Genomic DNA, 16,223 nt, shown 5'->3' with positions numbered 1-16,223 from the left:
TGGTGCAGACCAGGTGCTCGGGTGCGTGGTGCAGACCAGGTGCTCGGGTGCGTGGTGCACGCCAGGTGCTCCTTGAGAGTCTGCAGGCAGGCGAGTCCAAAAGCGATGCCATCACCGTCCTCCCCATCCCCTTGCCTGCTCCTTGGTGTCCCTTGTGGATAAACACCAGGGATCTGTATGGAAACATTCTTTTCTTTAAAATAATATGCAGATTACAATTCCCACATTCTGAGAAGGGATCAAACCAAATAAAAACATGCCCCTGCTTTCCTATCACTTAATTGGTAGCACATAAGAATGGGTCTTTAAATATCTTCCTTTTGAGGACATCGTCCCCCTAACGTCCTCTGAAAGGGCACGGCCACCACCTGGTCGGCTCCTGTGTTGGAGAACACTGCAGACCAATCGCGCCATTGCAGCTCTGAGAGCCAGAAAGTTCACTGCTAGAATCAGGCAGCGGTTTCGCTGATTCCGATGACACCGGAAGATTTGGGGTGATTTAGGATGACACAGCATCTGTCTCTGTGTCCCCACATAATGTCCTTGCCTGTCACATGCTGAGCTGCTGAAGAAGCAGTAGAGAACAACATGGGGAGCCCGTTAAAACTGGACTAGAGACGAAAGGTCGGCCACTGTATGTGCTGAAATTGCTGAAGTTATCCAGAACGTATTTCACTGTGTCCCAATGTGTTCCTGAACCATGCGCGTCCAGCACCAGAGGAAGAGGTGCGGGGCGGTGGTCGGGAGTGGTCGCCTGTGGCTCGTGAGCCCAGCTCCTCGCTCATCGTAAGTTCGTGCCCTCAAGGCTCTGTTTACCTCCTGTTGGGTCCTGCTTGCCCAGGGGGTCCCTCCCGCTGCTGCTCGAGTCGTAGCCCCCAGGCCCCACGCATAGTGGGGGCTTCGCAATCATGGCAAAAATGGAATTTCTTCCCATTCTTTTAAAAAATAAAAGCACTCTTTTAATAACAGATGCATATAAATTGCCATCACTATCAGTCATCTCATTTTTAAAAGCCTGAAATACAATAGAGAAAAAGGTTTGATGTGCAACGCTTCATGCAAAATCTGACATCATTTACACTACTCTTAGTGGGTGGCAGCCCCCATGAACTCGGCTTCCGGTGTCACCTTCAGTGGGACGGGGTTTCTACTAGTCCTCGAGCTCCTATGTCTGCCCTCATGCACATTCCCCTGTGTGTCGTGCACCCCCTCCTCATGTTGCAAGAGAACAGGTGGACAAAGGGATGAAAATGCAGGCAGAAAAGATGGTTTCGATATTGCACATTTTGGAAGAGGGGTCTTATTGCTGTTGCCAGTCGTCTGATTCTAAGAATGGCTCATCTTGGGGCTAACCAGTAGGCGTCACTGTGAAGAGTCAGTAGGTTTACTGCCCCCAGCCGAGGTGCACAGAGGGCTTGAACAAGGGGCCACAGCATCTTCTCTGCACTGTGACTCAGTGGCCCACGCTGGCTCCCCCGTGGCCCCACGGCCGGGGCTCAGCTGTTTTGCTCCAGCTCTGCAGTGCTCTGACCCCAGAGGTCACACTCCCTCTCTGCTAGAGTCACGGCTGTTTAGCCAGCAGCCCCTTCCCTGCCACAGACACCCCTCCCCCTTACCCCCATGCCTTTCAGGGCAAAGCTTTCTCTCCAGGGTGCTGGGCACTGAGGCTCGGGCCCAGGCCCCTCAGGAGGGCCCCCAGCCTCTCCCACCTGCTCACTGGCTTGCTGCCCACCACCTGCATCCTGGCTACTCCCCTTCGCTCATACGCCCGCCCCAGCCTGGGGACAGGACTTGGAGGCGTGAGGGGACCACAGCGTGGACAGACACACCACAGGGCCCATGACTTCCCATGAGTCAGACGGCTCAACTTGTCGGACACTAAAGTTTTTCTCTGCACCCCCGCCCCTTCTGACAACTGGGGGCAGCTCCGCCTGCCCATCGGGAGGCTCGTCCCCAGACGGACGTTCCCCCAGCAGAGCCCTCATCGCACAGGCCTGTGTCTCGTCCTGTGCAGCCGTGCCCGCTAAGGGAGAGACCCCAGACTCTCTCCCTGGGGGTCTGCACCACAGCCTGCTGCATCCAGCCAACACAGAGACATGTCAAATGTGCCCCAAAGATAAATATTAATGCTCAGTGACAGAATAGTCCGAATCCAATAGCAAAGGGTGAGCCTACCTCTACTTGTTTGTGATTGCCTGGGCCCCTCATTCCTGGAGGCAGCATCCAGGGGGGCCGGCCTGGCCCTCTTGCCCTCAGCTTTGCGTGTGCCAGGGGAGGCAGGGGGTCGTCGGCAATGACCCTGAGCTGGGACCTGAGAGCCGGCTGCAGTCGGGAAAGAGCTGTCCCAGGGCCGGGACCCGCTCAGGGTCAGGAGGCAGCTGCCTGGGCTCCAGGGCACACGGCGATCCAAGGACCGGCCCCGTGAACCCGCGTTCCTCTGCTGGGACGTGGTGTCTTCCAGGTCACTAGAATAGACCGAGCCATGTCCTGCGGGGACGGCAGACCCTCTGCTCTGGAGACCTGCCCTCAGACATCTTCTTCCCTTCGCTCTCCTCCCCAAGGGGGAGGCTGTCGGTCTCTGTCCCCCACGGGTGACCCTGCAGCCCCACCCGCCGGCCCCACACACTGGTCTCTGTCCCCCATGGAAGATGCTGTAGCCCTGGAGGCATGTGCAGTGGCAGGTCTTTCTGGCTTTGAGGGTCCATGAGGCAGGCATTTTGGGGAGGGGGTGGGTCCCCGTCACCCTAGTGGTGGCCCCTGCCCTGGATAGCAAGTGTCATCCGCGTGGCGGTCTCTATCCTGCCGGTGGATCTTTGCGTCTACTGTCAATGCCCCAGGGGTGTGTGTGTGTGTGTGTGTGTGTGTGTGTGTGTGTGTGTGTGTGTTTATTTACTCATTCTGTTCAATAGTCGTGACTGTGACCCTAAGCTCACTCAGCTTCTCAAACAATTTTCTTTTTGGTTTTCCTTGATATTGTACCTCAAAATGTTTTTTAAAAATGTCATTAAAGATCCACACAAGTGTCTCTAAGAGCCATTTAGAAACTAACTCTTTAAAAAAAAAAAAAGAAAAAGAAACTATATAAATTTAACTCTGCTCAAAGGCTAAAATTTGGGTGAGGAAAGCTCAAAATAAGACAACCCAGTTTATCTTGAGAATCAGAGTCTATTCCATGTGATTGGCAGGAACTATCATGGTGGCCCTCCCAGCGAGGACTTACAAAGGGATATTTAGAATAAACCAAATGATCTCCCTTAAAATTTCAGAGTATTATTTGTTTTTCTAAACAACTGGTCTTTTTTTTTTTTTTTTTTCTTCCGGAAGGGTGGTAATACCTCTGCTAGAAAACGTTTAGGAGAAAGTTAGTTGTGCCAAAAACAAATGATTCTTCACACTCACGTGATGCTGTTCATCACAGAGTTGCAGTCAGTTAGATGACATTTGTCCTGGCAGCCTAGATGTTGGAGGAAATTTTACGTATTTATTTTATTGGATTTTTTTCCCCTAAACTCCCTTGTATGTCACCTTGTCAAATCAAATAAGGACAATGAGTTCCAAGTCTTCCCAATCTCAGATGTTGCGTGCTCTCTTTATCAGGTGTTCCTGGTGAGGAAGACCAAGGGATCTGATGCTGGGCAGCTATACGCAATGAAAGTTCTTAAGAAAGCTACCTTGAAAGGTGAGCATTTCACGAGGGTGCTGGCTGTGTTTGGGATGTGCAGCTGTGGTTCGCTGGCTGTTTGCGTAAATACATATTCTATTTCGTATCGCGTGATTTCTGAAGCTGTCTCTAAAAGAGTATATCAGACACGTTACTCTCTGACTGGCAATAAACAGTATAAACATTTCCCTGGATGTTTAACATATCCCTGCAAAATTTCCACAATTTTCAGAGAGAAAGCCATATTGGGTAAATACCATTCTCCCACATATGTCCGGCTGTGGCGTACCATTGGGAAAAAAGCACATTGGGGAGGAAAGCAGAAGCAGGTCATATGGCTGCCTGTGGACCACAACTCAGCCTGAATCCTCAGTGAGACCGGATTGCTCAGTTTCAAAAAAACGTGTCAAAATAAAACTGCATCGAAGATCCCCATTCCTGGCTTACAGTCTCATAGCCAACAGCACGGGAGAGCTGAGCACCGGCTACGCTCCGATCCCCGCCCGCTCACCCCGTTGGTGAGGGAGGGGCCCATCCCCGAAACAGTGTAAGATGTCCCGGCACACACACCGGGCCCCGGGCAGGTGCGGCAGAGTTTATTGGTCATATACGCTCATCAGCCTGGGGAGGAGCAGAGCCACCAAGGACAGGCTGGAGGAGGCAGGCTTCGTAGTAACAAGAAGGCAAGGTGGCCTCCTGCCCGCGGAGGACGTGCGGGGCCTGTTTGAATCATTCTCTCAGCTGGTAGGGAGCTGAAGCCTGGTGAGGACCAGACGGTGGTGTAGCTGCTCCAGCTTATCCGGGAACTGCAAGGTGGGGAGCTATCTGTCAAGGGCAGGGGGGCCCTGTGAGGCTCAAAGATGTCGAGGCAGCATATGAGTTTTTAGGTCTTAAGACGGTGTCCTCAGCAAGTGCATTCAGGGGGCGATACAAGGAATATAACATTCTCTGTGCACACGTCACTTACTATTGGCTGGCAAATAAGAGGACCAACAATTTCGGCCAAGAAAAACATAAACCAAATAAATATAGACTTACACATCCTAGGTGTTCTAAGGAGAGCAAGTGTTCTTCCAAAGGAGATTGTTCAAGGGCGGGGCCTTAAATGGTTCCTTTTCCCTTGAATCACAACTGTCCCTTCTTCCCCTCAAATACGACCTCACTGTCCCCTGCCCTGGGAGGAGAGGGAGGAAAAGTCGGAGTGACAGGGGAACCGCTGGAAGGGAATCCACAGCTGCGCACCTGCTCTGGAGTGCAAAGTCAAGTGAAGGAGCTAGACTCTGCTGTTAACCCGCTGCTCAGCCTGCACTCCGTCAGCATTAACCTTGACCTGTCAGCTCGTGCCAAGCCCTCCAGCTCAGTGATCCACCCTGCATGGATGCACGTCTCCACATTTGTTTGTAATCCAACCCAGTGTCCTTGAGAAAGTGCCCTGGACACAGTGTTACATGGGTCAGACAGGACAGAAAGCTGTGTCTGCAGAGTGATCATCATATTGTTAAGTGCACGAGTCGGTCTCCATCAGTACAGGTCCGTGCGTATATGGGCAGGTAGGAGATACTCGTCATGCTGGTAGGAAGTGGGCCAAAATGAAAACAGTTTCAAGATTACCGATAACTTTTATTTTCCTCCCTATACTCTATATTTTAAGTTCTCAACAAAAATAAAACATGTTTGAGAGTTTTTATAATGTAAAGTTATTTGTAAAATACTCTGGAGCATGTGCCTGATGATGTAAAATTGTTTTTACATGGGAGAATGAGCCATGTAAGTGTAAAAGAATAGGAAGATTTCCCATGTCCTTGTGCTTCTTTAAAAGCTGTCTTTCAAACAAAACGTGATTTGACATCCTTTGCTGTTTCGACTTTCCATAATAGTCCACCACGAAAGAACAGATTTTTTCCAGAAATGCAGTTGACATTTATTTTCTTAAGAGAAAATAAAAAGGTGGTATATGTATACACGATGGAATATTAGGCAGCCATCAAAAAAATGAAATCTTGCCATTTGCAATGACATGGATGGAACTAGAGGGTATTATGCTGAGGGAAATAAGTCAGTCAGAGAAAGACAAGTATCATAAAATCTTACCGATATGTGGAATTTAAGAAACAAAACAGAGGACCATAGGGGAAGAGAGGAAAAAATAAAACAAGATGAAATCAGAGAGGGAGACAAACCATGAGAGACTCTTCATCGTAGGAAACACACTGAGGGTCGCTGGAAGGGAGGGGGGTGGGGGGGGTAATTGGGGGATGGGCATGAAGGAGGGCACGTGATGTGATGAGCACTGGGTGTTATACGCAACTGATGAGTCACTCAACTCTACCTCTGAAACTAATAATGCATTTTATGTTAATTAATTGAGTTCAAATTTAAAAATTTTAGAAAGAAGGTAAAAAGATTTACAAAACAGTGCTTTGAGTCACTGGAGAGCCAAGTATGTGCAGGAAGGAGGCCAGGGGTCGGTGTGCAGCACAGGGAGAGGGCACTGAGGCTCTCTGAGCCTGCCTCCTTCCTCACTCGTGAGAGAAGGGGCTTGGCTCAGAGGCTTACTGAAATCCGCTTGAGCTCCACCACCTCTGCACTCCACGAGCCCGAGTGCTTCAGATCCTCCCCACCTTCACGTGGGCCCCGGTTTGCAAGCTGCTTAGCCACCCCGCAGCGTGCTCGAGCATGTTGGTCAGGCGTTAGCAGTACTGCCCTCGCTGACCGCTCAGTGGACAGTAGCGCAACCCCAAGGAAAGGATGGTTCCCCGCAGCGTGTTCGAGAGGGACAAGGAATGCACGGTGACCGTGGGGGTGGCGCTCCCCACTCACCAGCGACACCCACAAGTACAGACAGCCCCCCCCGAGAGCGAGAATCTGAGGAATTTGAATAGTGAAATCACACTGAGAAGGTGAACATGAAAAGGGGGCGAAGGGCTTGCGGAAATTGTCATAAAACTCCAGATTGTTTCTCAAAAACATGGGTGACTGCCTTGTGTGCAGAAGAGAGAATTGTTGTCAGTGACATTCCAAATACCTCGACAGGAGGATACTGGTTTCCGACAGCTCTATTTTGTCTTTACATACCTTTGGAGCTGTCAGGCACCTGCCCCTTCCTTTAAGGAGGCGGCACATCACTCATAAGGGAAATGTCCACTACTCAGCTGCTGAGGGTGTGACGAGCTGGCCGCCCCCGCCAGCCCCCGCCTTGTCTTCCAGCACCTCCTCTGGCCTTGCAGGGCAGGGCTGCTTGCTTCCTCCCGGCTTACGGACCCTTTGCAAATGTTTCCCTTCTTTCCTAACTCTGTATTCATTCCTCAACACTGAGTTGTTCCAGTAATAATTCCATATAAAGCACTCCAAACATCACGAGTCCGGAGGCTGATGCCCTGTTCGTGTTGTAAGGGAATGGGGCTCAAATGACTGTAAACATGGACCCAAGCATGAGACCAGGAATGAAGACAGCCTGGCCTCCATCCCCTGGTTCGTGAGTCAGCAAGTAGGGACCGCCACCCATGTTAGTAACAGTGGCTCCCAAGCGTCGCCCCAGCTGGAATCGCCTGCGAGACTTCCATGGGCTTCCGCTGCCGGAGGCCACCCCCGAGGTTCTGGGTCAGTTGGTCTGGGTGGGTCTCAACACAAGAAGGGAGAGGACCCCGATACGGTGGTCAGGAGCACACACCTGGGCCCTGGGGCACGTCCTGCTTCACCTTTGCAGGCTGTGTCGCAGTGGGGAGCCTCTCCCTCCTACGTAGAACGGGGTGATGCCCGTGAAGAGTACCTGCCTCGTGGCATTGCCGACGTGAGAAGTACATTCACGGTGTGCGTCAGGTGCTGCAGGCACAGCGAAGGCCCCGGTCGGCTGTCCTCAGCTCTGCTCCTTTTCTCCATGCAACCCGGAGACGTGTTAGGGCTTTTCCTGTCTAGATTTGGGTAGGTCTGATTGCACGCGGGAGTGAGGAGGGAGGTTGGCCATTCATTGCCGTCTGGTTAGAAAGAATTCCGTCTTCCTCCGGCCCCAGGGTCTGTGGCGACCACCATGTTCGCTAATTGCCCCGAAGGCCCGGAAGCTGCACAGGGGCCCAGACGCACGGCCCACGGCAGAGCTCCTGGTGAGCATTCTCTCCTTTCCCCGGGCCATCCTCCACGGCATGGAAGGGCTTCCCGCATGAAAGCGTTCTTCTTTGCAATGGCAATTTGCTGATAGGACTTCACCTGTCTTTTCATGCAGAACTCGTTTTTCAGCCATCTTCCCTGTAAGGCAACTTTCTAAGCCCAACGGTGTGCATTCCCTGCTTTGAAGGAAATGAGTGTTACTCTGCCCTGTGCTACTGATTCGAAAGGGAAAAATACATTCTTCTGGCAAAATCTCTTTGTTGACCAAGTCCCGTGACTCCTGGCCAGTTATGGTTATGGCAAATGTGTTTGTCGGCAGGGGTGGGAGGGCCGCCAGCCACGAGGACGGAGGCCGTGGGGACCTGGCTGCCGTCCAGGCTCGTCGGATCGCCGACCGGGGCTGTTCTGCTCGTCGTCCGCCCTTTCTTTATGGCACAGAACTCTGATGACACCCCTGGGACTGTCAGCGGGTGGGCTAGGAGCGCTGGGCGTGTGGTGGCCGCGGCGGACACACACGGTTACATTCATCCTGATTACGGCGTGTGAGCTCGTCCCCCGTCTGACTCAGGACAGGTGGCCTCCGACCTCAGAACGCTATTTCCCGCACCGTTATCTTGATTCCTTTTCTCTTACACCAATACGATTCATTCTAAGACAATGACTTGATCAGAAACAGTTTCAATTAGTTTGAACAAATTTTATTTCCAGGCAAATTCATGAATGTCATTTGGTTCACATTTGGAGAATTGCCAATTCTGGGGGTGGGGGGTTAGGAAGGTGGGGAGGGAAGTAAAGCCAAGCTGCAAGCACACGTTCTAAGTGCCCCTCCTGGTGTCATGGGTCTCACTGGAGAAGCGAGGACACTGAAGCACAGAGGAGTGACGCCCTCACCGTCATCCCATGGTTCGCAGCTGTGGAATCCGGTGCTGCTCCCGTGATAACAGGTGTCGGGGACTCAGCCCGACCCCCACATAACCAGGCTGTCATTTCCATATCAGGAAGCCACGGCCGGCCAATTGTCCTTCGGGCTTTCAGGGTTCAGGGGTTATTTCCCAGCACATGGTCTGGGACAAAACGTAAAATGACAATGACTCTCCCTTACACCTCCCTTGCTTGTCTGTCTTGGGCCTCCTGGAGGCACCCTGTACCTTAGATAAACATCATCCGTAGGGAACAGGCACGTTATCCTACAGCGCCTGTGTATTTTGGGGTCCTTTATCTGTTTGTTTCCACCAGAACTGTGTTTCTTGGCGTGTAGATAGGTTAGAAAGTAGGAAATAGATGACTGTCCCTCCTTGTCATCGTAATGCCTGTGCCGTGTAAATGCAGGAGAGAAACGGGCTGAGGATTCACCCACAAAAAGATTCTTTAGTCAAGAGGTGACTTAAGTAACCCCCTCTCTTTAAATAACCTGGTACAGAGGGGCGCCTGGGTGGCTCAGTCGGTTAAGCGACTGCCTTCGGCTCAGGTCGTGATCCTGGAGTCCCGGGATCGAGTCCCGCATCGGGCTCCCTGCTCGGCGGGGAGTCTGCTTCTCCCTCTGACCCTCCCCCCTCTCATGTGCTCTCTCTCTCTCTCTCATTCTCTCTCTCAAATAAATAAATATCTTTAAAAATAAATAAATAAATAAATAAATAAATAACCTGGTACAGAGAAAAAGACAAATCTTGGGGAGTGAGGCCTTGTATGGTAACCAACATGGTTACCATTTTTTATTTTTATTATTTATAGTTTTCTTCCTTTCTTTTTTCTCTGGACTAAAGAATGGTACAGAGTTTTGGTCGGCAAACACAAGCAACACCACGTCTCACGGGAGGCCACTTCTTGCTATGAATCTGACCTTTGAAGATTAAAATGTATGGTGTGAGGACAGATTTTAGTCTGCATCCAGGAGACTGCTTGGGGTATAATTTCAGACCCAGTGAGTTTTTGTGGGCAAGGGAAGGAAGCGGTGAGGAGTGGTCACGGTGCTGAGCCGAGCCTGAGCTCACCTCCCACCTGTGTGTGCATTTCCGACTAGCTCTCTCAGACTGGACTGGCCATTTCTCGGGGAGTCCGGGAACGTGTAGTAGGGTGGGGATGGCGGTTCAACACCTCTCCGCTCCAAGGTGCCAAGCCATTAGGCTGGCCGGCAAAAACAGGCCTTGCATTTTGGTTTCTCACTTGACAGGACATCTCAAAGGACTATGGGTATTGAGGTATTCTGTTACTACGGAAAGGGGCATTCACCACCTTTTTAACTCCTAAAACTCCAGAACAGGCCAAGTGGTTGAGGAAACAACTTAACAGGTTGGGATGTCTTAAACTTTAAATTTTTCATGAGCACAAAGATGTAGGTACATCTAAAGTTGTCTGAAGGAGTGTGTTGCTTGGAAGTCATGAAGATGTTGGTAATTGCACAACGCACCTCCTCCCCGGTTTTCCTGGGAAGGAAACCGTGCCCTTCACTGTAGGGTGAATTTTTGGGCATCTGCACATTCATCTTAGTGCTTGGGGCTGCCACAGGACATGATGGCTGAAGGACGCATGAAGGTCACAGCTGGCCCCAGGGGATGCCGATGGCCCTACAGACCAAAGCCAGTCGTGAAAACCACGTCCCCCTAATCTTCCATGTTGCAGGGCAGCCACAAGTATAGGGTTGGTTTGAAATACAAAAAATCTTCATTTATCCCCAATACATATGGTTTATTAATGAATCCCAAAATAGCTTAGAACATTTTTCTTTTACATCCGTAGTAGCAAGCCCCACTCAATTCCAGACTCACCTGTCAAATACCAGGAATAAAAGTCCCAGGGAGATAATGTGGCCTGACCCCAGGTTCTGCGCCAGCCTAGAACCACCCAGCCAGACGGCTGCTGGCGTTTCGCTCCGGCTGACATGATGGTCTCTTGTCTCAGCTCGCGACGTCTCTCCCAGGTTCTGTGACTCACTGACACCGTAGCAATGCACGGATGGAGGAAGCATCTCTCTGGGCTTTCTTTTGTATGCGTCTAGGTCTTAGGAATCAAAAATCCCTCGGCGCCCTGAGCTGTCCCAGAGGCAGCCTGGAGACAGCACCAGGCAGCGACGAATTTGCTGTCCAGGCCCGGGTCTTTCTTCGTGCCAGGACGCTCCGTGGCTGTGTCACGTGGCCGAGCCACCAGTCCAGGCCTTTCCCGCCATCCCGGGCTCTGGCCCGAGAGCGAGCAGCGGGGTCAGGAGAGGCGTCAGGGAGGGCGGAGCGTGGGCTCTGCTCGGCTGGACAGAATCCGCAGACCTGGGAGCCATGGGCCCCCGCACGTGGTCTCGCGGGGCACCGCTCTATGGAACCACTGCCCTGCGGGTCCCCGGACACGGACAGTCGGGGACGCCGTGTCAACGCTGACAAAACTGTGCCCCGTGTGAACACAGCCTGTTTCCCGGCACCTGGGGAGGAGCCGTGCACACCTGCGGAGTTGCTGTCACCGCGTGTGAGTGTGGACGTGTCTCCCCAGCTGTTAGCTCTGTCTCCATGATCACTCAGGGCTCCTGCATTGACCGGGGCTCCTGGCCCTCTTCCCGTTTGCCCCACGCAACCTCTATGTGCTTTGCTGGCCTTTTAACGTTACAGTCTCTCGGATGGCCGGTCTGTGGACATTTGTAAGTCAATCTCTCCCTCCTCCCTGTGTAATTTCTCCGTTGTTTTTATGGGACAGATCCCCACCCGGACGTCAGATGGCCATTCCTCTTTGTTATCATTTTCATGGATTGATTTTTTTTTTTTTAACACTTAACTCTTTAATAGATCTGGGATTATTTTTGTGTAAAATGTAGGGAGGAAATTTGTTTTCTGCTATAACTTAACAGTTCCTTGGAAATTTAAATGTAAGATCTTTTTCTAATTTTTTCACCAGGCTTCTTAAGGCCTCTGTTTCCATTACCAACACAGAAATCGGATATATGACTAAACAGTTTTCCTCATGCCAAACAGATCTAAGACAATGATAAGATCAATCCTATTTAGAGGATTTTTAGATGCTCTGAACCAGCGTTGAGGACTAAGCCTTGCGAGGAGATGCTAGGCGGGTGTAGGAACGCGGTGGCCCCTTAGCTACTCTGCTTCCCCGGATCTTGTCGGGACGGTGGGTGGAGCAGAGACTTGGGGAGCACGCACCTCAGGGGACAGAAGACTGCCGTCCCATGGCCCTGTCAGCGTGGCCCGCTCCGCTGAGGTAAAGACACCCCAGGAGGCTGGCCGGATGCAGCAATGAGCTCCTCGCCATGAGGAGGCAGCCCAGGCCTGGGGCGTGGTGACACGTGTGGGTCCACACGGCAGGTGGCTTAGAAAGCCTTCTAACTGCATTAGGAGGGACAGTCACTCATGGGATATGTCCACAGCTGATGGCTCTGCCCTCCCCGCGGCGTCCCTCCTGCCTCCCCAGACCCCGTCTCGGCTCCCGCACATACGGAGAGGCCTCCGGGGCGCCCCTCACTGCCGTCTCCGCACATGGCTCCCTGACTCTTACTCGCTGGCGGCAGTCGGCAGTTTTGCCTGGTCGTGCCGCACGGAGGAGAGCGGCACACAGTGGACAGGGAGTGGGCAGGAGGAGAAAGAAACTTCAGGCCAGGCCGGGAGAGCTGTGCCTTCACCGTCCAGAGGTCCCGTTTCTGAGGAGCAGGGGGACAACCCTGCCCCAGGGTCAGCGTCTTCTGGCCTCACGAGGAGCCCGGGCTCTGCCTTCGGCACCTGCACCTCTGCGTCCTGCGGCCCTCCTTCTGTTTACGTGGAAGAGAGAGAGGACACTGAGCAAAGCCTAGCTCACCCGACGGTGACTCACAAATGAGAAACAGGAAGGCAAGACTAACGTCTGCACCACAAGCTCCTAAAAGGCTGGCACGCAATGACCACACCCACAGAGGAGAACAGGATCTGAACTCGGGGCTCACGGCTCAGCGATGCAAGGCTGCATTAACTAAAACGCCCAGCGACCGACTTCACTGTGAGCGCCATGCTCCGCTCAGTTTCTGGGGCGACGGTCCCCGCTCGCAGCTCTCGCTCACAGCTCATTTCCAGCCGAGGCGCTTTGTGTCTCCTTTGTGTCCCGAGGGTCTGTGTTCTCCTCGAGGCTGGTGTCTGTTTCCAGCAGGGGCAGTGCGCTGCACCCCGGCGGGCCGCACCGCCAACCGGCCTGGCCTGGAGCACCACTTCTCTCTGCAGCGAGCCTCGTCTGCTCTCCGTGAATGCAGGGCTGGAGGACGTGCTCCCCACGGCCCTGTGAGCATGAGGTCTGACTCCACTGGTCCAGCCAGAAGAGGACCCACTGTGTGCCACCTGGGGCGTGGATGGTGATGAGCCAGACCCCCCACCCCTGCCCTGTGCTTTGGTGCTGGGAGTCGGGGGCTGCAGGGGCGCAGAGAAGGCCGGGCCGTGCAGGTGCCACGGGGTGACCCGCAGCTCTGCCCACAGCCTTCTCTGCTGACTCGCGGCTTCTAGATGCTAAGGGACACCGAGGCCACTGTGGCCACCAGGGTCTGGCGTTGGTACAGGAACGGACCAGCGGTGGACGGAAGAGGAAGATCAGAGAAAGCCCACCCCACAGATGAGCATGAGCACGGGGTGTGCTGTGGGGGATTCACACGCTGCCTCCTCGTGACGTCCTCATGACGACCCCATGAGGCAGGTCCCGTTACCATCCCCGGGTTACACGTGAGGAGTGTGAGCAGAGAGCAGCCCGCCCACTAAGCAACAGAGCCAGCATGTGTGCTCGGGGCCGCGGCTCGCCGGCGGGCTACCCTGCCCCAGCAGGTAGAGGAGCGTGCACGGCCCCGGCCCCGGAGCAAAGGGGGGCTCCAGAGAACGTGAGTACTCGAAGCAAAAGTGAAGCTAGCATTAACAGAGCAGACGGTAGGAGGCTATCCTGCGACCAGCAGTGAGGAAGGACTTCTTTTTTCTCTAAGTGTGAGAGAATGCACGTAACATAGTGTGGACCATTTTCACCATTTGTAAGCGGCATTACATCCGTCCCCGGTACTGCATCACCGTCACCACTGTCTAGACCCTAAACTTTGCCAGCCCTGCAAACAGAAGCTCTATCCGCTGCCCCTCCGCCAGCCCCGGCTCCCTCCCGTCCCCCTGTGTCTCCAGCAGTCTGATGGCTGGAGGGACCTCTCGTAAATAGAGTCATACAGTATTTGTTCTTTTGTGCCTGGCTTGCTTCACTCCGTATAATGCGTTCAGGGCTCCTCCATGCTGTGGCATGCGTCAGGGTTCTATTACTTTTTAAGGAGAAATAACACACACTGTCCAGATAGAGCACATTGTGTTTCTCTGTTCATCGTTGACAGACGCTCGGGTTCTTCCCACCTGTGGCTGTTGTGAGTAATGCAGCTGTGAGCATGGGTGTGCAGGGGCCTGTGTGAGTCCCTGTCTTCAGTTCTTTGGGATGTAAACCCAGGAGTGGAATTGCTGGGTCACATCGCAGTTCTGTGTTTAACTGTTTGAGGAGCAGGCACTTTTCCAGAGACCACTCCATCCTACGTTCGACCAGCTTCTGCACAAGTGTTCCGACTTCTTGCTCCACCCTCCCCCATGCTTGTCATTCCCCCCCCCTTTTTTTTATTACAGTCATTCTTTGGGAAGCATTTCTCGAATAAAACTTTAAAAGTACATATCACAAAGCCAAAGTATGGATGGATTAAATGCCTGGTCCGGTAACACAATACTTATACTGGTCCCTGGTAGGAATATCGAAGATTTTCTCCCTCTGCTCACGCGGGGTGGTACGAAGTCATTGCCCTTGGTGAATCAATTTGCTTATGGGAATCTTGGGGTTATTCTTATTCTCAAGCAGTGATCCTATTTGGCTTGTTTATTTTTGCCTTAAAACTAATTCCATCTGTATTCCCAGATGGCTACATTTTGGACAATGTCAGCATCAAAAAGAATAGTGATGTAATTGGTTAAAACACACTAATTTTTTTAAAAAATCCCTAATGCCTACTTATCCTCAGGGACAGAAAGAAGCAATCTTCCTCTTGATTTCCAGTTCGTCAGAAATGAGAAGATCCCCATTTTGCAGCCCTAAAATGACTCAAGCAAGGATCATTCATATGCATATGCTAACACTCATGGATGAAGGAGTGTTAGGGGCCCATGGCTCACTTGTTTTAGAAGAAAATGCTTTATGACCCAGTAATTTCTTTAACCAGCACGGCATCACCTTCTCTATCAAATACCACCCTGCAGGTTACTTAGTACTTACAAAGGGACATGCAGGTCCTTACAGTAAGAGACTGATGACTTATCACTCTACTCACATCATCAAATTTAGCATCACCTAGAGAGGGTCCCGCAGCATGTACAGCCCACCTGCTGCAATCAGAGGTACACAGCTCCACCATTTGCTGAGAATGTTTAGCCTCAATCTTATAAAGCCTCCAGACCTAGCCTCAGTTTGAGAGAAATAAAGAACTTAGAGCCACCAGTTAAGCAACAATCAGACAAACCCAGAATACGGAACAATCTACGAGAAACCGGCCTGGCCTGACCAAAAAGTCCACAAAATATGAAAAACAAAACAAAACAAAACAAAACAACAACCCAAACTGTGGGGCCATTCTATTCTAGAATAAAGAAATATAACAACCAAATGTAATGTGTGAACCTTGACTGGCTCCCACACTGGGAAAACTAACAGCTGTAAATGACATGGTGGGGGGTGTTGAAACATGGATTGGGTATTAGATGACAATGTGGAATGATTGTTAATTTCCTAGAGGTGACGGATGTCTCAGGGCTTCTGTAAGAGACTGTCCTTACTCCTAGGACATGCTGCTTGCAAACACAGCTAGGGGTCAAGTGTCACGGTGTCCATGATTTTGTGTCAGAGTTTTGGCTACAGTGCATGTCTGTGTGAAGAGAGAGACACACAGAGACCGAGAAAGACCCAGAAGGAAGGCGCGTGCATCAGAAAGCCCGCAGCTGTTGACTCTAGGTGGACGATTTAAGGGTGATCATTATCCTACTGTTTCAACTTTTGTGTCTGCTCGAAAATTACTGTAACAAAACATTGGGGGAGGTTATTTGTAGCTAATGTTTTATGTTCCCTGTTCTCTAGAACCCCATTTCTGCCTCCTGAAAGCCTTTTGTTTTTCTGTTTTGCAGTCCGGGACCGAGTCAGGTCGAAGATGGAGAGAGACATTTTGGCAGAAGTGAATCACCCTTTCATTGTAAAGCTTCATTATGGTAAATAGAGTAAAACATAATCTACTTTTGAGAGGACCTAAGCAACCTTCCCCAAATCCAAGGAAAATGAAACAACACTAGGTCAGGAGAAGAGCCCTCCCTGTCATGGGGCCTGGCCTGTAGGGTGTGGGGCTGTCTTCGCTCTGCAGCCCCATGATCTCTTCTGCATTTTTCCACTCTGAGGGAGCAAGGTGTCCTGTCTTAACCAGAGACTAAAGTGAGGGGCTATACTTTGTTACTAATTAAATTATCAT

General features: G+C 51.7%; 1 protein-coding gene, 1 long non-coding RNA gene and 1 other non-coding gene across 9 annotated transcripts in view; 2 read left to right on the top strand and 1 right to left on the bottom strand.

The window, feature by feature from the left end:
* The window catches only part of LOC112819606 (uncharacterized), a 6,451-nt gene extending 5,483 nt beyond the window's left edge, over positions 1-968 (top strand). The window contains exon 2 of the long non-coding RNA XR_003206919.2: positions 14-968. This is a non-coding gene — a long non-coding RNA (uncharacterized lncRNA). The remainder of the gene's footprint in view (positions 1-13) is intronic.
* RPS6KA2 (ribosomal protein S6 kinase A2) overlaps positions 1-16,223 on the top strand; it is a 360,649-nt gene that overhangs the window by 274,970 nt on the left and 69,456 nt on the right. For all 7 annotated transcript variants that reach the window (XM_073894222.1, XM_073894220.1, XM_073894221.1 and 4 more), the window contains 2 exons: positions 3,598-3,679; positions 15,889-15,969. In XM_073894222.1, the coding sequence (XP_073750323.1) occupies positions 3,598-3,679; positions 15,889-15,969 (163 nt within the window). The remainder of the gene's footprint in view (positions 1-3,597; positions 3,680-15,888; positions 15,970-16,223) is intronic.
* On the bottom strand, positions 6,299-6,414 carry LOC112819640 (U4atac minor spliceosomal RNA). Its single transcript, XR_003206929.2, has one exon. It is a non-coding gene; the product is annotated as a U4atac minor spliceosomal RNA (small nuclear RNA).

This window comes from Callorhinus ursinus, unplaced genomic scaffold (assembly GCF_003265705.2).
Source record: "Callorhinus ursinus isolate GAN/ISIS: 27379988/994484 unplaced genomic scaffold, GSC_fseal_2.0 scaffold6, whole genome shotgun sequence".
Lineage (NCBI taxonomy): Eukaryota > Metazoa > Chordata > Mammalia > Carnivora > Otariidae > Callorhinus > Callorhinus ursinus.
The sequence above is the reverse complement of the archived record's forward strand: the minus strand, read 5'-3'. Positions and strand labels throughout refer to the sequence as shown.